The sequence below is a fragment of the Stylophora pistillata genome, chromosome 12 (genome assembly GCF_964205215.1).
Source record: "Stylophora pistillata chromosome 12, jaStyPist1.2, whole genome shotgun sequence".
In the NCBI taxonomy this organism is placed as follows: domain Eukaryota; kingdom Metazoa; phylum Cnidaria; class Anthozoa; order Scleractinia; family Pocilloporidae; genus Stylophora; species Stylophora pistillata.
In genome coordinates this window covers 25,450,522-25,474,722 of record NC_142530.1, presented here as the reverse complement: position 1 = coordinate 25,474,722, position 24,201 = coordinate 25,450,522, and the positions used below count along the sequence as shown (strand labels likewise).

General features: G+C 39.0%; 4 protein-coding genes across 6 annotated transcripts; 2 read left to right on the top strand and 2 right to left on the bottom strand.

The window, feature by feature from the left end:
- The first annotated feature begins 118 nt into the window (after positions 1-118).
- On the top strand, positions 119-7,193 carry LOC111323542 (polypeptide N-acetylgalactosaminyltransferase 1). The gene is made up of 9 exons (XM_022926922.2): positions 119-1,470; positions 2,094-2,266; positions 2,673-3,048; positions 3,901-4,018; positions 4,494-4,666; positions 4,894-5,050; positions 5,282-5,386; positions 5,812-5,958; positions 6,543-7,193. Exons 1-9 carry the CDS (start codon positions 1,073-1,075, stop codon positions 6,690-6,692), a joined length of 1,797 nt encoding a protein of 598 aa, XP_022782657.2. The 5' UTR covers positions 119-1,072; the 3' UTR covers positions 6,693-7,193.
- Positions 6,341-12,687, bottom strand: LOC111323544 (uncharacterized). The gene is made up of 10 exons (XM_022926924.2): positions 12,546-12,687; positions 11,983-12,119; positions 11,473-11,619; positions 9,770-9,919; positions 9,387-9,475; positions 8,909-9,098; positions 8,492-8,560; positions 8,148-8,201; positions 7,689-7,772; positions 6,341-7,365 (listed from the first exon to the last, which is right to left on the bottom strand). The coding sequence occupies exons 1-10, from the start codon at positions 12,601-12,603 to the stop codon at positions 7,186-7,188; spliced, it is 1,158 nt and encodes a 385-aa protein (XP_022782659.2). The 5' UTR covers positions 12,604-12,687; the 3' UTR covers positions 6,341-7,185.
- Positions 12,688-12,691: 4 nt separating this feature from the next.
- LOC111323545 (endoribonuclease YbeY-like) lies at positions 12,692-16,265 on the top strand. Of its 3 annotated transcripts, XM_022926925.2 has the most exons (6): positions 12,692-12,797; positions 13,105-13,181; positions 13,776-13,910; positions 13,999-14,067; positions 14,530-14,629; positions 15,084-16,265. In XM_022926925.2, exons 1-6 carry the CDS (start codon positions 12,785-12,787, stop codon positions 15,089-15,091), a joined length of 402 nt encoding a protein of 133 aa, XP_022782660.2. In that variant the 5' UTR covers positions 12,692-12,784; the 3' UTR covers positions 15,092-16,265. The 3 variants fall into 3 exon arrangements, with proteins under 3 accessions (XP_022782660.2, XP_088596758.1, XP_088596757.1); XM_088740631.1 differs by lacking the exon at positions 12,692-12,797 and having other exon boundaries at positions 12,924-13,181; XM_088740632.1 differs by lacking the exons at positions 12,692-12,797; positions 13,999-14,067 and having other exon boundaries at positions 12,922-13,181.
- Positions 16,236-23,972, bottom strand: LOC111323590 (uncharacterized). The gene is made up of 6 exons (XM_022926982.2): positions 23,673-23,972; positions 22,086-22,764; positions 21,339-21,541; positions 18,906-19,245; positions 17,725-18,154; positions 16,236-16,921 (listed from the first exon to the last, which is right to left on the bottom strand). The coding sequence occupies exons 2-6, from the start codon at positions 22,717-22,719 to the stop codon at positions 16,360-16,362; spliced, it is 2,169 nt and encodes a 722-aa protein (XP_022782717.2). The 5' UTR covers positions 22,720-22,764; positions 23,673-23,972; the 3' UTR covers positions 16,236-16,359.
- Positions 23,973-24,201: the final 229 nt, after the last annotated feature.

Here is a 24,201-nt window from a genome sequence, read left to right as displayed (position 1 = left end):
TTAGGGAATGCAAATAGGCGTCTTTCCTTTACAACAAATTTTGGGAAAGCCTTGCAAGAAGTACAAGAAGTAATTTACAATTAATTTAAGTAATTTACAAGAAGTAATTTCGCGCATCAAACGAGCGTCCATATGTCGTGTTGAAACTTAGTTCGGGGAACTGGTCGAGACTTCACATGATGTTCAGTGACCTAGCCGTGGTCGTTTCCAGGGTCCCCTCTTAAGAAGGAAAAGGAGCCTGGAAACAAGTATTGGCGTTTAAGAGTGGGACTGGGGGGTGCGCTATTGATAAACTAACAACACAAATCAAAGAACGCGGCTCAGCCTCAATCGTGTCGGTGTGGAGTCAGGGGAATCACCTACGATAACCCTTTACACTATTTTATCGAAATGCTTACCCTTCATGCTGTTCTGTATACATTTCCTGAGGTGCTGAAAAGGAGGATTTGTTTATCAGTCCTGAGCTTCTTCAGTTGATGATTATTTCTTTTATTCTTGTAACTTAATTGATTCAGAGTGATATCCTAATTAAGGAGAAGTTGACGCTAGTGTCTCTTAGAGGCTAAGGAGTTGTCCTACTTAAATTGATTTAAAACGAAAACTCACGCGAAGGGTAAACTGATCCTTGGTAAAGAATTGTGAGAAAATGGAGGCGCCACGAATGAAACCTTGACGATCCTATAGTCTACGGGCTCCTCAGTCTGGGGAATCTTACTATTATTCCATTGCAGTCCTTTCAATGACAGTCTTCTATTTTCCCAGAATGCCGTGGTAGACAGGTACCGGTGAATTCAACTCAGTGGATGATAATGGTTGAAACCTGATAAAAACCTGTAACTGTATCAATATTTTATCAACTGAGTACCATGTTCTTTCACCTCTTGAAAGCCGGTATGGCTCTGAAAATTCTTTGAGTAATTTCTTTACGTTGAGACTCGGACAGTTTCAAGCGAGCGATAAATCGAAAACCCAGAGGATGAGATCGACTATTGACTTGGCGTAAAGGGTACATGAGCAGACTGGATGGTGCACGCTACAAACATTTGCGGTCATTGTCACGAATTGACTCATTATGATGAGAAATCGGAGATTGTTTGTGAAAGTGTTCATACTAACCTCTCTATTTTGGCTCGCAGTGGACATTCTTTACATTTTAACTTCCATGAACAGCCAAATGAACTTTTTCGATACAGACTCGTTCGTAACGTTAGACGCGACCGGAAGTTCGCTAGAACTGCGCTCACGCGAGTCCTCACACGAGAACATGAAAGAGCGGAAGTGGCGAAGCCCAAGAGTAAAACCTTACTTTGCAGATGTGATACAAGGATTAGGAGATGACGGTGAGCCTGCATCTTTACCCCCGCGATTCAAGGACGAAGCAGAGCATGTTTTTGATAACCATTCATTTAATGTTATTCTCAGTGATCATATGTCATTGGACAGAACTCTGAAAGACTATCGGGGGCCAAAGTAAGTTAATTGTATCTATCCTTTGTGTCTTTCTATCCTTCTATTTCTATCTTTATTGGACGTCATAAATTAAGAGTTGAAAACGTTAGAACTTGAGGTGTACCATTATTTTTGTAAGTGGTTTATCGGCGGTAAATTACGATGGTCAGCTATTTGGCAAATAATTCAGATCAAGTTCCTTTAAACCAAACTCAGACCCCATCCCCCTCCCTCCCTTTAAAATAATTTCTTTTTTCTTACCAAGAAGAAAGGCAGCCTTTGTGCTAAAAAATTGTTGTTAAAAATACTCCTGGTTGATGGTCTAAACCTCGACTTCATGAACCCTATATTTTTGCTTTTTTTGTTTTAAGTAAATGCTTCACTGACTAATCATTCTCAGGCTCCACACTTTCATGATCTTTGAGCAATAACTTTGAAAAATTGTAGATACAAAAGCGTGCATATTGTTTTACCTAATGATGACAACGCTGATTTAAAACATGTACACTATCTTTTTCTTTTCGTTTTCATTTCGTCGTGTTACCTGTTGTTGGAAAGTGTGCTTTGCTTAACATAGAGTATGTTATGTGGGTCAAAGACAACTCCATCAGTACATTCTAATTTATTTTTCCCGTTTGTTTTAGGTGTCGCAAAAAACACAAGAAATACCCTACTAATTTACCGACTACAAGCGTAATCATTTGTTTCCATAACGAGGCACTGTCCGTTTTGTTAAGAACAGTACACAGTGTCCTCAATCGGTCGCCTCCACATCTCCTGGCTGACATTGTGTTGGTAGATGACTTCAGTGAATACCGTAAGAAATTAAATCTATCTCAGTTACTTCGCTTTGTACAAAAACATAAGTGGAAAAAGAAAAAAACAAGGCGTTAGCGCACCGCACGGAACTCTGGGAAAAGTAGTACTTGTACACTGTTCCGCGCGGGACGTTAGCATCTAATTTTTTTTTTCAGTTTTTTTTTTTTTTTTCTTACTCGTGAGGACTTCGACGAAAACGAGGGATTGCTCGTAGTCTAACAAATCAGTGAATTACCATAAAACTTGTGGGTGAACATCAACTCGTGCTTTGCATTTTTACCTCGTCAGTCCCCTTTTATTGCCTAAACGCCGACTTTATAACCTTTTATCTCTGTGGATTATTCTTAATTTCCGAAACTTAAATGACATATCTAACCGTTTAATTGTTTCATTAAATTTAACAGAGAACCTCAAAATGCCGTTGGAGGAACAACTTAGCGAATTTGAAAAAGTTAAAGTTATTCGGATGTCTCGGAGGGAAGGCCTGGTTCGAGCGCGGCTTCGCGGAGCCGAGGTGTCCCAAGGGGAGGTTTTAACTTTCTTGGACTCTCATTGTGAAGCAACTGAAGGGTGGCTAGAACCGCTACTGGCTCGGATTGCGCAGAATCGCACCAATGTCGTGTGTCCTGTGATAGAAGTGATAAATGCCGACGACTTTGGTTATCAAACATCAGACGTGATTTATGAGCGCGGAGGGTTTTCATGGGATTTGTTCTTTACCTGGAAAGCCATTCCAGAAGAGGAAAAGAAACGAAGAGAGGACGAAACAGACTTCATAAGGCAAGCGGGAAATTAAGGTTGTTGGCTGTCTGGGTAGCACTCTCCCTTGGTCAGTTTTAAGTGAAACGATAATGAACGATTGACTAGCAATACCATCAAAATGGTCTCAGTCGATTTCAGTTGTCGTAACGGCGAAAGATCGTCAGGGAAGCTCCACAAAACACCGCTGTTGTTGACTGCCAGGATTTTAACAATCGTAATAGAGGCCATCTTAAGAATCAGCCTACCTAACTCTGAGGAACGTAACGATTATCACACAAACGACCATGCGACTGACATTCCGACCATAAGAATGAAATCCCGACCAGACGATTTCTAATCCGACCGCATTAGACAACTGATACCCTCAACAAACGATACATTTTCCGAGCTGACGATTGATCGATACTCTGGGAGACGACTGAGTGATACTACGAACAGACGACTGATACGGCTAGCAGATAACCGATCCTCCGAACAGATGGCTGATACTCCCGAGCAGACGACTGATACTCCGAGCATACGACTAATACTCCGGACAGACGACTGATACTCCGAACAGACGACTGATACGCCGAGCAGGCGACTGATACTCCGAACAGACGGCTGATACTCCCGAGCATACGACTGATACTCCGAGCATACGACTGATACTCCGAACAGACGAATGATACTCCAAGCTGACGATATGGATTGCCGACCGAGCAACTAACATGATATTCTGAGTAGACTAGTGACCCTCTGATCAGACAAAAGATCTACGATTGAGTGCATGTTACTGACCGGTTGTCACCGAAGAAAATATCTCTCCATTGTATGCTTTCTGTCCCTCTTTTGAGATTTTGGTTCATATCTGCTTATTCTTCATTTCAGGAGTCCTACTATGGCGGGCGGTTTGTTCTCGATGCATAAACAGTATTTTTACGACCTAGGATCATATGACGACCAAATGGACATTTGGGGAGGGGAGAACCTGGAACTATCCTTCAGAGTAAGACTAATATGTCAGTGCGACCGGAAATATTGTGGTGATAACTAAACCTCGGCATGCCACTCCAATGCACCTTTTGTTTATAGAAAAGGAACATGCCAGCGAAAACAAACAAACAAAACATTAATTACTTCAGAAACAAACTAAAGGACATACTCCCTTGTCCATCTCTCCAAATCTGTCCCCGACATCAAAAATTTCAGAATCGATTTCTGTAGATTAAATCTGAAATCAAGCGCACAACAGTAAGATTTCACTAACAGTGCAGTGCGAAGAAATGACCTCTTTGTTTAAAGTCCTAAAACAAAGTTTATATGGATCTAAGTTAAAACTTAATCAACACAACAAATAAGGAATGATTTTCCTTTAGGCGTTAAATCTAGCATGAAATGCAAGAATTTTGCTGAACTGCATATTTTTACGATTGCTGCGACAATTGTGTGATGAATCACAAATCATCTTGTCTTTAACCAAGGTATGGATGTGTGGAGGACAGTTGGAGATCGTACCATGCTCACGTGTTGGTCACGTGTTTCGTAAATATACGTCACCTTACAAGTTTCCTAAGGGTACTGGAGTCACTCTGGCGAAGAACTTCAATCGTCTGGCCGAAGTATGGCTGGACGAGTACAAGGAATTTTACTACAGGTACTGATACAATAGAGAAGTGTTATAAATCGTGTAATTGTCGATAGATCACGCTGTGAAAGGAGACTGTTTGCAGTCAATTTAACAAATAGATTCCATTCATTTTCCTAGTTTCTGTTCGGTAATAGATAAGATGACGTCAAAATGTGGTAGGGGTAAAAAAAATGGCGCACTGATGCACCCACTTGTACACATTTGATCTAGTGAAGACTTCGTCTAACTTACAGGAGGAAAACTGATGAAGAGAAAAGCGTCGATATTGGAGACATAAGCGAGCGAGTAAAGCTAAGAGAGAGACTGGGCTGTAAGAGCTTTAAATGGTATCTGGAAAACGTGTTCACGGATATGGCTTCAGTGGATCCCAATCCCCCGGCGCAAGGCGAGGTAAAATAAAGTGCTGCGTGGTGGCTCCATTCTCATATAATTTGTGGGATTATTTAAGCAACTGCCGCACTTTGTGTCTGTGTGCCGGAAAAATAATATAACCCATGGACATGATTTGTTTTTCATTGTGCTTAAGCCCCTAATATACCTTTCATATAGAAAAAATTCGCGGTAATGCTGTCAGGTTATACGCACATTCTCCTATAACCAGCACTTCCACCTCAATTTTAGATACGAAATCCAGGCTCATCTCTATGTGTGGACACGCTTGGAGAGAAATCGGCCAAAGTAGACCGCGTGGGACTGTACACCTGTCATGGCATGGGAGGAAACCAGGTAACGTGTTCCCGACCTGCTGACCACCTTAAGTGCATAAAATTGTGGCTAGTTAAATCAATCATCGGTGCCTCCCAAAGTCATGGGAAGTTAAGCGACAGAGCTTCAGCCAGTGCAACGACGAATTAGTAATAAACGAGTTCCGGACATCACGCCGCGCTCGTTCATGCTATCTTCATTTCCACTCCGTTTCGCGTAGGAGGAAAGTTACCATCGTCTCACCAGCAATTGGGAGCATGCAAGGTAGATTCTCTTCTCTCCCCAAAGAGCGGTCACATGCACCTTTAAGCGGTAACCCTTCCCTCTTCCATGAGCTTCGTCCTTGATGACAAAAGTAATTCTCTATAATTATATATATACCCTTTAAGTCGGCCATCACAGGATTTTTTTATCGTTTCTTACGATGATTCCCCCTCCGCTTCCAGTTTTTCACCTTGACGAAGATGAACGAAATTCAGTTCGGCGATGACAAGTGTTTGGACGCGCCGAACAGCGAGCCGGGAAGCTTTGTTGAGATGATCACGTGTCATGCTTTGAGGGGAAATCAGGAATGGAAACACGACAAGAGAAAGGTAAAGTTGGAACATGGCTTAAAACTTGTTCAACAAAAACAGACAACACAACAAAGAGAAAAAATAAACAAACAAACAAAAAGGTGAACCACATCAATTTGCTTTCGCCTTGTTGCGTTCCTTGGCTAGTTATAACTTATAAAAAAAAACAAAAAAACAAAAAAACGGCCGAAGCGCTCAACTTTTCATTTACCCGATCGGCAAACAGACGGAGTTAAACCAAAACTCCGCGAACATGCTCGCGTGCGTTATGTCGCGTTTGGCACAAGTAAAATGATTCTCTGCGTGATTTGGTCATGCAACTGACCCTGCAATCAACTCTGCGGGAAGCTTTGGCCTAAAAACTATTCGCGACCAAGATCCTATTAGCAGCTCTTCTCACTGTCTGTGATACCATTTTTATTATGCAAATTCGGATAATTTGTTTATGGATTAGCTAATAACCCGCTAATTAACATTTTGTTTTATTCTCATCACTCGCCTGTTTGTTATTGTATTGATATTTTCATGAGAAATTCTCTCTCGGTCACTAGTGGGAGTTTTAAGAAGGGTTCAGCTATTATAATTTCGTGTTTCTTTTCCAGGGTAGCATAGTTCACGTCTGGACAGGCACGTGTTTAGACTTGTCTAAAGACAGACAGAATCTTGTCGTTAATCCATGCAGGAAGGGAAAAAGTTCACAAAAATGGAAGTTTTCCCGTTACCAACAGCTTAAGAGCAAGAACAGTTCTTAGCATGTCCAATAAATTTTCGAACGTATACCAAGATGTAGGGAACCCAAGAAGAACAGGAACACTTTGATGACGCCGACTATACGTCGATAAAAGATCGGAAATGTTCGGTTCCTTACGAAGATTTGCCGTAAATGACAGTTCCTGGGACAAAAACTGTACCGAGCATGCTCGAAACGCCAATATTTGTCGACAGGCCCCAGTTGGTCGAAGGTTGGATAATGCTATCCACTAGAAACCAGGTTGCGTGGGGAGGGCAACCATGTCTGAAATCTGTACCATTTCACATGTAATAGTGATCGATTTTTTTTAGCACAATTTCTTTTGCAAACTGCTAGTAACTGTATGTTAGAAAGCCCATAGGCCATGGCGGGTTTTGCTCTTGTAGTTCAAAAGTCATTGATTCCTAACAAAATTCGAGTATTCATCACTTGAAAGTTCTTCGCGTATCCTCTTAGTCTCTAGAGGTATTATTCAATATTAAAATACGTTTTTGTTATTGAATGTCCATTTCTTCTTCTTCTTCTTCTTCTTCTTCTTCGCCGTCATCAGCGTCAGAGTTGTCTTCCAAGCTGCCATTTTCTTCACCCAGGTTTTCAACTTCAGGTAAACTTGCCAGCATTTCAGTCACGTGATCCATCATAGGCTGATCATCACATCCGAATTGTGTAAAAAGCTGAGAACATTTTAAATATACATTGAAAAAAATAGCAGTAGTACATCAACACAATGTCCCTCTTTTATTCACTGTTTTGCGCGTCGAATTGGGATTTGACAGGATGTTTTTCGGTTTGAAGAAATAAAGATTGGAAAAAAAAAAAAGAATAGAAAACAAAGCATAGTTTAAAAGGTCTGGAGTTCGATTCCTGGTAGAAACGCAGTTTTTTTTTTCTTTTTCCGATGCTTGTGGCAAAACAATTAACATTTTTCTTTTAAGATTTAACAGCTGGTATGTGTTACATATAACGCTTGGAGACCAACATGAAAACCCTTACGTACTTTTTGAGCTTGTTCCAGGCACGTTCTGATGCTTATGCTGTCCTGATTTGTGATATGATTCAACCAGCCGAGTAAATACCATACCTATCGAGTGAAAAGTGAAAGTCATGAAGTTTTTCAGTCAGTAAATCACACATACACGTAAAAAAAACACAATTTTTTTTCTTAATCTTTAACTGTTCCAAATAAGGGTCAAACCTAAGACCTTTTGGGCCCAATTGTTTAAAGAGAAGGCACCGCAATCCCAACAGATCAATATCTGTCCAATGGATAAGCGTTAACAAAATGTATTGTGCTATCCTTCGGACAGAAATTCGTCCAATGGATCTCGTTATCCAACCTTCAAACAACCGGGGTCTTCTGTACAATGTATTTCAAACAAAATTTCAAAAATGAAAGGAAAGCAACATTATAAAACCATCAGAGTCAAGATACTGTTTACGTCTTGATTAACAGTACCTGAGAAACTTCATCACTTTCCTCAATAAGTTCTTCGAGGACTGAACCAGCAGTCTGTAACAAAAGGGGTAAACATCATTACTCAAAGCAATGCATGTGATACACTTACATGTACATATGTTAACCCTCTAACTCCTAGATGTGATTAACATATAACTTCTCTCTATAATATCCATACATTATCCAGCAAACAGGTAATGAGAATATTCAGATTTATCAGATGGAAGTTGTTCCCTTGATTGAACATCAAATTCTCATAACCAATGTACACTGAAAAACTATTTGGCAAGCAAATTTTGATGAATTTTTTTTATTTAAATGGTTTGTTTCAACTAATTCCTTACCTCATAATTTTCTAACTCAATCAGCAGCTTTGCTGTTGTAATTCTGGTTTCATATGGAGGCACTGGTGCCTAAAACAATTACAATCAGAGTGAGTGTAAATAAATACCAACAATTATTTGTGTGAGTCACTGAGAAGAATCTCAGTGATGCTGAACACAGCTTAGGGAAAAAACTATAGAACTGCTTATGATTCATTATCCAATCACAAAAAGAAATCCAAAGAATGATGAAGAACCAATCAAACCACTTAGGTGTAAAAAGATGTATCTTGTCATAAATTTAATGTATTTTCAGGGATATTATTGCCAACTGATGTGTGTTGTAAGCTCATTCAACCAAGAGGAGATGGAACCTAGGGTCTGGAAACAATATCATAAATTAAACAGTTTAAAAGGCTTCAAATATTTTACACAAACCTCAGGAAGTTCTTCATCTTTTCCTTGCCACAGCTCCAGACTCTTATCTAGCATCTTCTGTGCCTCATCCATGTTTTGCTGACTCACCAGACAGCTGGCCATCAGCTGAAAGGCTTCAGGGTTGGTTGGGTCAAATTCAACAGCTTTCTGACAGCATTCATAGCACTTGCTGTCTGCTTCTTCTTTAAAACTTTAAAATTATGGAATGCAAGTCTTAATTTTCCAAAATTATTGCTTCTTAACCATTATGAAAAACTTCAGACTGGTATATTTTGAATAAAATCATCAAAAGAAGATTTTGAGACTTGCTAGATGAATGTGTCCACTTGACAGAAGAACTGGTTGATGCAGCTTTCCCTAATCAGTGGTTTTATTGTTAAGAGGTTATATACTTTAGTTAAAAATGTACAAACAAGCTTTTTTCAGCTGCTTCCTGCCGTTGTAAGGCAAAAAAAGTGCATGGAAATTAAATGCTCACCATTCATCAGTGAGATACATTTCTGCCAGGGAGCAGTAAGCTGTTGATATTTCATTGGATGATGCAGCCATGCTATCACTTGCAGATGCCTGAAGTCAAAACAGTACAAACAGTTTGCAGATGTCATTTCCCTTGGGCAAGCTACTCAACAATGAGTAAGGGTGGGTACTGGTGATCTATTGGGAGAACTCAGTTCAAAAGGGGGACATTTATTGTTAGTAGTAAAATCTCATTGATCAGGCAATGATGGCTCAGAAGTAGTAATCTGCTTCATTTGGCAACTAATTCCCAAGACAAAAGGCTAAGTTTTGGTTCGTGGGCTAGTTGTATTGCATGCCAATTACTAATTGTAAAAAGAAAACTAATGGATGAACTCAACTTACTTGAGAAGATTCATTATCTTTGCTAGCAATCATCAACTGAATTCCCTTTTTAAAGGTGGCAACTGCTTCTTGACCCTCCAACAACTGACCAAGATTCATGTATTTTGAATAACCTTGGTCTGGAGATATCCTTACAGCATTTTCAAAGCACTCAGTTGTTAAAGAAATAAAAACATAACTTGCCCCAAAACCTCTGAAGATTTAAATTGCACCATGTAATTTTCTATTGAGATGGCTTAACATGTCCCTGTAGTTGTAACATTTTAATTTGATATAAAGTGATGGAAATTTGGTGTTTTTTTTTTTTTTCATTATTTCAAACATCCTATATATAAACAACAATAAACATATGAAACATATGTATGAACTGCGGTTATGAAACATATATGTGCACAATCCTTCACAGTAAAGCACTATTTGAGCAATAGTGAAAATCAGACCTGAAAAAAATTTCAGGCCTGTACGGGATTCGAACCACTGACCTCTGCGATACTAGTGCAGCGCTCTACCAATTGAGCTAACAAGCCAACTGGGAGCAGGCCATCAAATTAATTCGACATAAACCCGTAGATGATAAATCAAACAACAATAAACATATGAAACATATGTATGAACTGCGGTTATGAAACGTATATGTGCACGATCCTTCGCAGTAAAGCAGTATTTGAGCAATAGTGAAAATCAGACCTGAAAAAAATTTCAGGCCTGTACGGCTGCACTAGTATCGCAGACGTCAGTGGTTCGAATCCCGTACAGGCCCGAAATTTTTTTCAGGTCTGATTTTCACTATTGCTCAAATAGTGCTTTACTGCGAAGGATCATGCACATATACGATCCTATATATAGTTGATGAATTCGTTGACTACTCTTGTGACCTTTTGTATCAGAATTATTGGGAGATGTAACATGTTCAACATGCAGGCTTCATCTCATAACAACTAAGGCAAAAAAATGTCACAAGTTGCTACAATTTACCACCAAATGCAGATCACCAAAATTGGCAACTCATGTTGCAAGGATTAGACTGCAACATTTTTTGCTAGTCACCATTAACAAATAAATGACCTTAACCTGGAGCCTGGGGTTAAAGGCTGGACAAGAGAGTCAGAGTTCCAATCAAAATCTTCAAACTGAAATAACTGAAACCCAGAGCAGAATGTTTTCATCAAAAGCATCAAACTTAACTCTCTGCACCCTAACATTAGTCTGCATATTCTCCACACTGTTCTCTATATATTTCCTATGATGCTGACAAGGAGAATTTGTTTAACAATCATGAGTTTCTATTTAACAATTATTCGCCAAAGGCGAGGTGAATATCGTCGAATAATCTCTAAAATGAAGTCAAGGGGATTATTAGACAATATTCACCGAACCTGAGGCAAATAATTGTTTTAGTATAATTTCAGAGCTGAACAACAGAGAAATTTCTAAAATCATACCATTTTAGTAACATTTATTAACATTTTATTTTAACATTTTATTTTATATAAACCACGTGGAGCGGTTTATATAGCATCATATTAGGAACTGCTCGACCAATCAGATTGCTGGAAACTCTTTGCTCAGCTCTGAAATTATACTAATGTTGATTATTTCCTTCATTCTCACGACCTTTATGTGTGATTCAGGGGTGATACTGTCAGGAAAAAATAGATGCTACATACTATAGTCCCTTTAAGGGGTCACAACCTTAAGGATACTGATTTTGCCTTATCCATATCTCCCGTTTCAAGGTATACTGATCCAGCCATTTCCAATACTTCCATATTATCAGGTTCAATGCAAAGAGCTCTCTCACAGAACTTCACTGCCAATTCATAATTAAAATTATCAAGACACTCGTCTACCTGCAAAATTATAAAAAATGCAAACACTCAGTTGTGTAGTACTATTAATCTGAAGACATACATAATATAATCATATAAAACAAAGTCAATCATCTACATGCAAACTTGATTCGCAGAAAAGCGATATTCACTCCCAACTTGAAATGAAACATGTTCTCAAAGCAAAAATACTTATCCTCTCAAAAAAGGAAGCTGCTTTCAAACTTACAGAAAATATTAAATTAAAATTAGCCATGGTTTAAACTGCAGTTACCATGGTGGAGATATCATGTTTTAGAAACTGGAGAAATTCTGGTTTTTCATTAATAATCATAGAATAAGCCTAGGAAATACATTGCAAGTAGACATGTTAAAAAAATAAACCTGCTTTAGTAGATCTTTTATGCTGTATCTATTCTTTCCTTTTATTCTCTCATTTTCTTGAACCAGATCAGTTTTACCACCATTATCAGATTTGCCTGAGTCTGTCAAAGGTTTTTCACTATGTTCAGAGGAAGATCCTGATGGAACATAAATCCATTAATTAATATGATACTATTCTACAAAAAAACAATTGTGATGGATAAAACAGTTTAAACAAAAATTGAATCATTTGTAGTATTGACTGCAGCAAATAAACTTCCAGCTCTGATCGACTCTTTGAATCATAAGGGCATACGATAGCTTCATCGATCGCATTGTCAAAAAGTCATGGAATTGAAAGATAAAAGGACAAAAAAACTGTTCAAAACAACAGAGTCTTGAAGGAACGAAAAGAAAAAAGTTAAACGTAACTTCCTGATTCAGCTGTTTTAAAACACTGAAAACAAGATTGCACGTGGACAAAGCAAAGTGAGGAAAGAAGATGCTATTGCTATGACAAATAGACTTTAAACTGGCAATTTCCAAGAATTATAATCAAGTACCCTGCATAAAAAAGAAATTACCTTTCTTTTTCGCTGCTGAAGTGGTTTTCTTTGCTTTCCTTTTCCGTTCTTTCCCCATGTTTTCATTTCTGGAAAAATGATTTTCGAAATAAATACTTTCAGGGAAAACCGCTGACGGGTCTGTCGCTTACTTGAACAAATGATCTGTTTGTGTATGAGCCACCATGTCTCGACCCCTGCAATCTAGATTCGATTCGTGTCTATAAAACTGGAACGACGAAACGTCCAGAAACCAGGCAATGGAGATGAAGTGTAAGAAATACATTGAATATCAATACCACGAATAGCATTTATTGTAACACGTTTAAAATAAAAACTGAGAAGGTGATTTGATCACAGTGACCCATACTGAGGTCATGGTATACGTCACAAATCCTACATAAAGCATAAGCAAATGCGCGGGGCACGAAATGAGGAATTGAGGATATGGTAGTTTTGATCAGAAATCTACAGGGTCGCACATTTCTAAACTTGCCTGGCTTATTACAGAATTGTAATACCCTTGTAGACATTTTAAGAATCAGTCATTTTGATGTGAACGTTCTTTTCGTTGGAAAAGGTTTTATCAAGGGCCTTAATTTGCGTTACAAAAGAAGAAATGTTGTTACCGACATCTTAAGCTTTCCAAGCTTTGAGGTCAGTACAAAAAGATTTGTTGTGATAATATGATAATTTTATTAGAAGATGAGGAATTCTAAATTTTATTTTGAGCTTCCTGATGGAGTTCTCACTTTTTCTCTTAATTATACAGTCATTCAGTTAGTGAGTAACTGTCAAGCATGCAATTCAGTCAATTTATAATTTATAGTCACTTATGGGTAATTAATAGTCAATCTATCATTCTTTTAGTCTTTCAGTCTGTTAGACCATCAGTCAGCAGTTATTCCTGTAATGAAATTAAGTTAAAACATAGGAACTGCAATTGCATTAAAATTTGCTTCAACCAGACCTTTATGCTAATTAATATTAACGTCATTTGAAATGCCTTATGGCTCTCTTTAAGAAAGAAAAAATATTTATGTATAGGCTTGATCCAGTTCCACAATGAACCAAGAAGATAAAAAAAAAAGAATTGTGACCAAGTCTTTTGCAGATGGTTTTTAGAGAATCAAGAAAATTCAAGGAGACAGCTTTAAAATTAGTCCTGTATCAGTTGGATAAAGGTTTATTGTGAACAAACCACTGTCCCTGAGATTGTCTCCGTATGTCTTTGATGGTTCTGTTCCACAGGATTTAACCCCTGGTGTCCTGCCACCTCTTCCACGGCCATTTGATGATTACACACTGGGTGATATTGTCCTTGGAACTCCAAAAATTGTTGAAGACTGTGAGGTTGACAGCAAAGATTTGGATGATTACATACCAGTAGGTCACTCAGCTGATTCTCACTTATCAATGTACTTTACTGCATGTACACCTAGAATTCAGTTTGAGGTTTTATTTGTAACTTCAGGTTGTAATAACCCATGGCCTTTTTCACTTGCTTGGATATACACATGATACTCAACAGAAGCTTAATAAGGTACATGTAGTTAAGAAATGGATTCCATGTTGCTGTGTGTCTGATTAGATCCTAGAAGATGTCAAAATGGTATGAGAACAAAACATTGGTCTGTGAAGCACAGCTACAAAATTAATAAAGAGCACCCTTAAGTTTCACTCCCTCATATCCGGCCAGTCATGTAGTTGTTTATCGTAAGTAGACTTTTGCAATAGATTGTTCTGCACAGGGTCTAACTTGGCATTCTCTGACCAACACCATCTCTCTACAATTTCAATACTTATTTAATCCAAAAAGGAGTTGATGATACATAATTGAGGAACTTGTCAAAGGGTATGTGCTATCTTGATGAAATGTCAAATTCCCTTGACAATTTGGGGGGAAATATCAATCAGTTCTTAGTTTGCAAGTACTTTTCTAAAGTGTATATATTTTAATTTAAAGTTGTGTTTTGGCAAGGGCTCATTTTCATTTACTCTGTAGATGCGAACTAAGGAGATAGAAGTTCTAACGGAATTTAACAAAAGAACTGGTTTGAATACAGTACCAATCATGCCAGAAAAGATTGAGGATCTTACATTGAGTAAGTGAATGTTAATACAGCACAGTATGTGAACCTCTTCTCAAATACAGCATGTTAGGTAACAACAAGGTTAAAGTGTATCAATCCAGTTCTCTTAATTGAGTTTCATTGGAGCATTTTGTGGTGATAGTGAGCGATCATAATGAAGTGTTTGGTTAAAACAAGAAAAAAAAAAGAAATTTTAGTTATTTTTATTACAAGCAGATTGTGTTTGGTATACACCAAATGCAAATATGGCGTCCAATTTGAATTGCCATTGTTCTAGACTCACTAGCCTTGTCTTCACATGGAAATACAAATTAAAGGATTTTTACATGTGTGAGAGGCTAGTCAGTCCAGAACAATGGAAACTCAAATTTGATGCCAAATTTGCATTTGGTGTATAATGTGCCACATTTGTAGCCAATCATTGAATCTTTATATTTTTGTTTTCTTACTATTTTTTTTTTTTCAGGCCATTGAATAAGAAAATTGTCACAGAAGAGATCGCTGTGCAAGAGACGACCAGTAATAAAGTGAAAGAAATCATAAGAGAGGAATAAATTTAAAGAAAGGAAATTATAACATAACCAAAGTAAAGCGCGTGCTCTGATTGGTCAATTTAGCATCCCCCATTTTCCCATGGGTGTATGCTGCTGACGTGAGCAAATGCAAAGACTATTTTTCCGCGTGTGCTTGTTTTTTCTGGTCACGTAAGATTTGTTAAATAAAAGGGAACTCTTTAGCTACAATGTATCAATGTTATGTTATAAAACAAATGGTAAACACCACAGCGTACACTATTGAGTTATGGATGCACTTGGGAGGTTTGCTAAGCACTCAAGAAGCTAGAGTCGCACTCGGCTATCGCCTCGAGCGACTCTTACGCCTCTTTCGTGCTTAGCAACCTCCCGCGTGCATCCATAACTCAATAGTGTACGCTGTGGTGTTTACCATTTGTTAAATATGTTCTATGGTGCGCTGAGTAGACATTTCAATGAAGTAATGTAACCTGCACAGTGTCTTCAGTTGTGTTCTGCTGTGGTGGCGAAGAATGTGATTGACAGCCTTCCTCTAGTGATATTAGTTAGTTTTTCAGTGAGAGGCATCTCGGCACAGCTCTTTAATTCTCTTCACAAATTTGCAAGAAAGTGTACATCAGTCAGAAGAGGAAGTTGGAATATTAAGAGATTGGAAGATTGGGAATGTTTTTGAGGAGGGCGCCAGCAGAAGAATATTAACATAAACGGAACTTTTATTGCATGGTCCCACTTCAGATTAGCGCTGAAAAGACGAAGGCCATGCAGGCGTGATAGATAAAACGAGAAAGACGCAATTCGGAAAGGATCCTTCCGTTATCTGTTCCCTAATTTTTTTATTTGTTTTTATTATAGCTGGCAGTCCTCTAGATTACTATTTTTGGAACTTGACCAATCAGAGCGTGCGCTTTACTTTGGTTGTTATAATACTATTTTGAGCTTGACCAATCAGGGCGCGCGCTTTACTTTGGTTATGTTATAGTACTATTTGGAACTTGACCAATCAGAACGCGCGCTTTACTTTGATTATGTTATAATACTATTTGGTACTTGTTTTTGGTTGCTAGCACCACACTGTGAACCACGAATGATGATAAACTGCTGTTTATTTTCTCTCACATTTTTTTTGCTTTTTCACTTGTTAAACGATTCTTACATTTTCCTTTGCTTGTCGCTAAGTGCATCATTGATTGCTACCTTCTCTTCCTCTGTTTACTCTATCGTTGTAAAGGACCACAAGTCGCCCTCATGGGTGACCTTTGCGTTCAACTTGGCATCTACCCGCCAGTAGTACTTCACGCCGCCATTAAGCTCTTTCCGGATTTTCACGACGTTGTCTCCATTTCTTGCAACGCCCTGTCGCTTTAAGTTATCAGACGAGGTTCCAAGGTAAACAAAATGGGTGGTGGCTTGGAAGCCATTCAGCCACATCAACACGTCGCGTTTGTCCGCCTTTACAGTATTGGAGCCATCGGGAGGGACTGGGTTGCTAGCTTTGTACAGCTGCCGTCCAGGAATCCAGTACTTTCTCTTCGTCTCCTCGAAGCTGTAGGGACCCACATTGTTTTGGATGTAGGCAGACTCTGGTCGAGGTCGGAAATCCATATTGTCTGGGTCCATTAGTTCAGTTCGCACGTCGCCAATGATGTTATCTTTGAGTTCACCGCTCATGGAGAACAATTTTTTGTTGTGTACGCCGCCATTTGCGATGTCTGCCGCGTTGTACTCGACTGAAGTATTATGATTGATTGACACTGGGTTTTCTCTGACATACCTGAATGATGAATGAAAGCAAACACTGGAATGAGATAGGGATATTAAGATAGCGTTCTAACTAGAAACCCAACTTATCTTGTACTTTTCTGAACCACATAGACAACGCTTACCTGCAATCAGCGTTATAAATAGTTGACACATCATATTTGAAGAGTTTTATTCATGTGTAGAATAACACCTGTTTCTACAACAGCCTGAGTCATTGATAAGACCCCTTCCTCCATTCAAGGTTGCCTTAGGTAGGTAAAAGTTCATGGTACAACATTGGTATAACATTGTTTTGAGGGAAGGGGCGAATAGGTTAACAAGGGCAAAAGAGATGGAGATGAAGTACATGTAATAGAGGGTTGAAAAGGTAATGCGTCAACAATTAATTTTTTTCACCAATTGCGGGTTTCTGTTTCTGTCCTGTAATAGGATACTAATCTATCGCAGGTTATCTCCCTTACCCCACTCCCCCAAGAATTTAGCCTAGGTTTGCCTCCAAGATGACCACCGACAGACGGGCACTGTTAGATAGAGAAGTGTAATAAGAGAATAAAATCTCCCATCTGAAAGGACACTTAGTCAAATGCAGAGCTTTCGATCCGGGTTTTTGGAGGTTTCAGCCCATTGCACTCCCATCACCTTTGCGAGTTCTCCTCCTGTAGTGAAACAGTAAATGCATTATGATTTCGACACCGTAGAGAGTTTCAAAGTGGACGTTTTGATACGATAGCCCCTTGTCAGGGTGTACCACTGCGAGAAGTACAGCGTGACGCTCAAAACAAAAGCTACTAACGAATTAAACGCATTTCGTACCAAAGCACACAGAGGTTGCATTTGCTTCCTTGTCCATCATGGTCGCCTCCCTTCGTGAATTTGTGAAAGATCAAGTTGTGGTCCACAATGTGGTTGTCTCCCTTGACCATCATCCCGTTTGTCTTCCTAATGACGTTTCTCCTCATGGTACCGTTTCTCCCAATGTTGGGAGGAGCCCCGTCAAAGCGAAGTCCATATTTGGGACTATCGTAAATCCAGTTTTGCTCTAACAGCACATCTGTTTGACGTTTCACCTGAACTTGTATCCCACTGCCGTCGTGTTGGATCATGCCCCAGCAGGTTCGGCTGATGTCGTTGAGTTGAGCATGTGATTTATATCCCGAGCGATATCCGACGCTGGCGCCGTTGTTCCGCAGAGTGTTCCTGATAAAGTTGTCGCCAATACTTTGGGAAAGCACTGTTCCTCCCCCTTTAAAATATTTATTTTCAATCTTAATGATTATAGTTTTCAGCCGTATTTCCTAAATGGACACGATACTTTCACAACGTGACAAAGATTGACACCATGGAGTCTGGAAAATTCCAAAGCTATCTTGTCCTTCACAGTCGAAATGGTTGCACATACAGTGCGAAGCATATTAGAACATTTTTGATGAGAATTGAGGAGTCTTAAAATTCCATAAATATTTTAACAATAACGAAGAGAAATAGTGTAGTATATATTGCAGGCAGAAGGGAGAAATCTAATTCAGATCTATGAAGTCTGCTATTTACGGGCTAAGCTAGAGACACACGTTCCAAGAGGATGTGCTCTCTGCGTCAATGTCATGTGAGTTTGTTGATACACATGAAGTGGACGCGGCGAAAAATGAAAAGTGCGTGATTGTATTCCTTTGCTTATCAATTGTGAGGTCATTAACGTTGAAGTGCAAGATTTAATGGACATCTGTGCCGATGTTTAATATCTTAGCAAATCTTGTAAGAAAAGAGCTGCCTAATGTAAACATGGTAAAGTTTTGCTCTTCAGTTTTAGTCTCTCGATTCAAAAACCTGGAATCTGACTAATTTCGTCATCTTGGGATATTTGCCATCTTCTTGATGATTGTGGGAACTATTGAACAACCAGTCAAGTGGAATATGATTGCGCCTTTTTTAGTAGGGAAAACTTTTCCTTCCATCTCGATAAAAAAAAGAGAAAAATCCTAAACGTAGTTTCTTACCTCCCCCAGCACCGTTCATGTTTGCTCCACTCCAGTCGTTGTACTCAAAAAAATTATTCTCCACCAGATCGTTGGCACCCTGATACTCCAAAGCAATACCATCTGTTCCGTATACAGTGTTATTAATGAATTTCATCGAGCCTTGTCCGGACATTATCTTTGTCCAGTGAGGCGGCGTCGTGTCCCCGAGCATGCGCCGATTGTACGTCGGGTAACTGAAGTTAATCGAGCGAAATTCTAGCTGGTTGGAGGACCGCGCTTGTAATGTTGTCGCAAAAAAGGTCAGATCTTTGAAAACGACGTACGCAGAACTTGTGATGTTGAAAGCGACTTCCTGAACCTTCGTAACGGAATGGTGAGGAGATTAAGAGTTTTAAAATTAGATGAATTACGTACGCATTTTGATTGGTTCTTAATTATGATCTATTGGAGGACAAACGCTTAGATGACGTCACCAACAAACACTTTTGGCTTCTTTATTATATAAAGAAATAGATTCAACGTTGCCGTGGGTCTGCCCAGTAATGAGGGGGGTAAAGGATATTTTCGTGATTCGTGAATAGCCTATTTTTTTTCTCGTGAAATGTGAAATAGCTTGTTTTTTTTTTCTCGTGAATCGTGATTTCATTGGTAGCGGTGAACCGTGATTTTCCAAAATAATTCTCCGTGAAATGAGAAAGAAGTATTTAATTCGTCGTGAACTGTGATTTTGGTTGTAGTTTCGATCGATAGTAATTAACAATGACTGTGAATTGTAAAAGTACCAATTTATTTTCCGTGAAACGTGATCTTGATTCCCCAACCCCCCCCCCCCTCCCCCTCCTTTACCGCCCTCAGTAATAAATCATAGACGACGTCAAAATGTGGTAGGATCATCATTGACTCACTCGGCTACACCTTGTTTTCGGCCCTTTTGTTCTTAGCACATTTTTACGTCATCTGTGAGCTAATAGACAGTTTTAGATGTTTCTTATTACGTGTAACTGCAAACCGCAACAAGTCACGTGACCAGACTTCAGCCGTCACGTTGGCCGTTAGCGGTTCACGTTTCAACTTTGGGAAAGGCAGTTTCAGGTTGGTCAACTCCCTCGGCGCTTTTTTTCTTCTAGTTCGAAAGTTCTCATGTATGTCCCGTAAATATTTGTCATTTGAGGTATTTTCTTTTTAGGCCATGTGTTTGGGACGGTAGAAAACCAAAATTTAGGCCACATTTTGTGTTTGAAATGAAGGACTTCTATCCTTTTGGTAATTCAAGATGGCGGTGCACATTTTACTTTTGTTTTGATAAAGAAGATGTGTAATGGTACTTCCAATTTTGGGACCAGTGAACATTTCTGTGCCGGTTTTTGTTTATTCGAAATCGAACGAAATCCTAGCATGAAAAACATATCGCTGTTTTTCTTTGACTTTTCCCGAGTATGCCTCCATTTTGTTGGCTGCTTGTGGAACAAGACTTGCATTTGGCGAGAGAAGTAAAGTGACACAGACCCGAAAAACCGGCCGAGTGGGATAAAATTGCTCAGAGACTCAGTGAAACCTTCATGTGAAGGTGAAAACTTCGTTGAACTGAAGGGAAGAGGTTGCAGGGAGCGAATGGAGCGCCTGCTTCAAAAACACAGGGCTGAAGGTGTAAGATCGTTGAAGAGTCTTGTTTGATTAATTATGTTTGATTTTGACAGTCTACACAAAATTTTCCGTGAGTGCTTCAAGTAAAATTTATGCTGCAAGGGCATAACAGTGAACTTTCTAGACTTTGCTTGGTTATCTTGTTTATATTCATTAAAAAACCCGACGTCGATTTAAAACACTGAAAATCTCGAAACTTCTAACTCTTACCTTCAAACCGCTAACTGCGGTATGAGGTTCGCGGTTAACACACCAAACGTGAATCTAAAACTCTCTAATATAAAAGAGATGTATCACCACGTTTACGTGAAACAGCAAACGTCAGCTTACCCTTTCGTGTTTCACGTAAAATAGCATGAACTTTGCAGCTTTAGTTTCGAGTGAGCTCACGTCATGGTGAATTTGAAGGCGCCTTTGTGTGACTTACAAGAAATAGTTTTGGTGACCTTTTTCCGGTGATTAATTTCTATTCTATGATGAAAAAGTAAAGAAAATCTTACGTACACGGAAAACGCGAGGCAAGGTTACTTTTACGTAGAAACGGCAAAGCGCAATCTGCAAACATGAAAAAATGACGGGAAAAACAACGTCACGTGGTCATTTTTGCCGTTCACGTTTCACGTAAACGCGGTGTTAAATCTCTCTAATACTAAACAGGCGCATGGCAACTAATTTTTGTATGCACGGTATTTTCACAGAGGTTGTGTTTCAGTTAAAAAGGAGACCACAGTCGTTTTGTTCATTTTTAAAAATTCTTCAGAAAATTGATAAGTGAAAAAAAAAGACAATAGTTAGTTAGGGATTCACCTTTCCTCTAACGTTTCGGCCCTCGGGAGATTTTCCATCCATAGTCATGACATATAAGGTTCCAATGCCATTTTTCTTCTCATAGAACCACTCACCCGGATTGTCAAGGAACTCTAGTTTACTTTCTAAGAAGTATTGATTGTTCTTCGGTTTAAAGTTCAAATTGTCTCCAAAGTCATCTCTATAGGTAAACCTGTCTTTTCCTATGGGATGAATAGTTAACAATTAAGACGAGGGATATATAATGATATTCACCTAGCATGAGGCGAACGATTGTCTTATTTGGGGTCAGTATCTGAGGAAACGTAAATGTTATCTTATTTCTTCACTCCCAACTTGTCACGCATTGAAGAACAAGAGACACATGACTCCAAGAAGCAAAAAGTGCATGTGGTTAGTCTTTCGGATAGCGATGCAAAATGCATTTAAAAGGATCACATCTGTGGTATAAGGTAAGGTTTATGAGTTGCATGCATCGGCTCACCCACAGTCAGTAGTGATGAACTGACCGCAGAGAATTATCACAAAAATGCGCTTTGAAAGAAAACATCGCGTTTGCTATCCCTTTGAGGAAATACTGAGGACTTCGCCAGTATTTTAAAGGGCTTTGCTCGCTAATGCGTGATCGGCAGCTTAAGCTGAAAAGAACCAGCCAGCATATCTTACTTATCTGTTTCATAAAATTATGAGCGTTACGTTATGACAAAGTATTGTAGAAATGCTCCAAATTTATGATTTCCCACTGACCTTTTCCGTGGTTTAGTACTTTTCTCGTAAAAGTGCAGAAACTTCCAACATTCAGCACGGCCATCGCCCCAGTTACGTTGAAACCGCTGTCGGCCAGCTTATGCTTGCCTCCGTCTATCATGAGCCCGCGCGTAGAATTCTTAGCGGACTTAGCCCAGAACTGGCTGTCAAATATTGTTTTGTCAGACCACAAAGAATTCGGCCAGCGTGCATTAGTAATCATTTCGTCGTCTATGAAAAGCTGGGTGATGTCATAATGTATGAACGCCTTATAAGCCCCGTTGCTCATTCTCTCCCATTCCGCGGGCCGCAGAGGCACGGTACCGTCTAGCTTCGTCAAAGCGTTCGGATCACCTCGAATCACGATCGGAGACTCTTTGCTTCCGTACTTGTTAGTAATGGTCACCTTTTCGTGGTAGCTGCCAGGCTGAATGACACACTCGTCCCCAGGGTCTTTCAAGTTATCGATACAGTCTTGAATCTTACCCATCGTCCCGTCAAATTGGATGTCACTGATAGTTCGTTTGTTGCCGATTTGGAAATTGTTGACACTGAACAATTTTCCTTCCACTCGCAGTGTCAGTACGGCGACGACGACAAACCCTAGCACTAATTTGCGCGACTGAGACGCCATATAGTTGACTGAGGCGCTTAATTTATTTTCCTTCCGCTCTTTGTTCTGTAGTAAAAAACAAAACAAAACAAAACAGCTGCTTCTTCATGTTTGCCTATCGTGACAAATTTCACCCAATACATTTACACTCCATCTTTAAGCATCTTTGTTTCGTTTTGGTTTGTTTTTCCCTTTTCGAAGTTTTTATTTTTTTATTTTTTGCAAACTAACTTTTGTGGTTTCTCTCGTTTCCTCACGTTTAAATGTATTCATGACAACATAGTAGCGCCCACATATCCCTTCTCCAATCCCCACCCCACCCCCGGAGCCCTTATCTCTTTAGCAGTTTTAGATCTCTTAACTTGAGTGAAATTTGAATAATCATGAAACTTTGGGAATAAAAAGGAAAAAAACTTGTAATTTAGAACTGACATTACAACCCTCAGGTCTTATCCGAAGGAAATTAAGAAAGTTTAAATGAAGCAGTCAATTAAATCGTATTTATTTTAGGATCCATAAATTCCTGTGTTCGGATCATAATTCAAGATAATTTAAAAAGCATTCTATAAAAAGAAATTTAGAGATCTCTTGTTAATTTATTCCTGTAACAGGGCTAGGGAAAGTCTTATTCTGCGCAGTTATAAATGATTCTTAAGCTGACGAAAATTACAGTGCAAAGCCATTTCCGAGTTAAAAAGATAAAGGCAGCGAAAAAAATACTTATGAGGTCAATATCTGATTCATTTAAGCAAATCAGGTCATCGGTAAATTGATTCTTCCTCAGGCTAGAAGTGGGACTATTTTTGACGGTAAAATCTGATTTTAGATCTAGATCTCCTTGTCTATTTTGAGTAAATACATCGAAGTGTTCAAAATGTTACTACTTTTCTAACTATAAATTTTCGATTACCACAACGTGCATGTGAGTTATTTTCATTAAAAAAGGTCATATTCATGGCATGTTTTTAACTCACCGTAAGTGTGGATACGGCTTCCTCTCCGAATCTGTAATCACCGATCGGCCGCCTTGATGTGATTTCCTAGCTATTGAAACGTTTATAAAAGAGAAAACATAACAAATAAGATTTGACAAGGCAAAAAGCTCGAAGGTGCGACTTATTGTGCTACTCTGGCGCTATTCAGCAGCTGAAGAACCTTAACCTTAGGAAACAAAGGAAAGATTACTTTCTAGATTGTGTTAAGAAAGCGAGGTGTTGCCACTTGTCGCTGAACAAATATCTTACACCGGTCAGTCAACCGTGAATTATTTGTTACAGAATCTTTGATCGTAGCGTCAGTTTTCTCCGTACATCTCAGCTCCCATACAATTCTGCTGGATAAAACATTGCAATGAAATCTATGAATTTATTTGTAATTTATTTTTCTTACTTTGCTGTCATCGTTCTTTTTCATTAATTAAACGAATTCATTTGAAAGTACTAATTGGCCATCGGCGAAATTCGTGATTCGATTGTTTAAGTATTCGTTTCACAGTTGCAATTG

Bases quoted from the DNA above. Each gene is read 5' to 3' on its own strand.
- LOC111323590 (XM_022926982.2), bottom strand. From the start codon at position 22,719: ATGGCGTCTCAGTCGCGCAAATTAGTGCTAGGGTTTGTCGTCGTCGCC. The intron at 19,246-21,338 runs GTGAATCCCTAA...TCCGTTACGAAG, and splicing joins GCCGAAACGTTAGAGGAAAG to GTTCAGGAAGTCGCTTTCAA. The intron at 18,155-18,905 runs GTAAGAAACTAC...AATATTTTAAAG, and splicing joins CATGAACGGTGCTGGGGGAG to GGGGAGGAACAGTGCTTTCC.
- LOC111323542 (XM_022926922.2), top strand. From the start codon at position 1,073: ATGATGAGAAATCGGAGATTGTTTGTGAAAGTGTTCATACTAACCTCT. The intron at 4,019-4,493 runs GTAAGACTAATA...TCTTTAACCAAG, and splicing joins ACCTGGAACTATCCTTCAGA to GTATGGATGTGTGGAGGACA. The intron at 5,959-6,542 runs GTAAAGTTGGAA...TTTCTTTTCCAG, and splicing joins GGAAACACGACAAGAGAAAG to GGTAGCATAGTTCACGTCTG.
- LOC111323544 (XM_022926924.2), bottom strand. From the start codon at position 12,603: ATGGGGAAAGAACGGAAAAGGAAAGCAAAGAAAACCACTTCAGCAGCG. The intron at 11,620-11,982 runs GTTTATTTTTTT...ATAATTTTGCAG, and splicing joins TAAAAGATCTACTAAAGCAG to GTAGACGAGTGTCTTGATAA. The intron at 7,773-8,147 runs GTACTGTTAATC...TTCACTCGATAG, and splicing joins AAAGTGATGAAGTTTCTCAG to GTATGGTATTTACTCGGCTG.
- LOC111323545 (XM_088740631.1), top strand. From the start codon at position 12,972: ATGGTAGTTTTGATCAGAAATCTACAGGGTCGCACATTTCTAAACTTG. The intron at 13,911-13,998 runs GTAGGTCACTCA...TTGTAACTTCAG, and splicing joins ATTTGGATGATTACATACCA to GTTGTAATAACCCATGGCCT. The intron at 14,068-14,529 runs GTACATGTAGTT...TTTACTCTGTAG, and splicing joins CTCAACAGAAGCTTAATAAG to ATGCGAACTAAGGAGATAGA.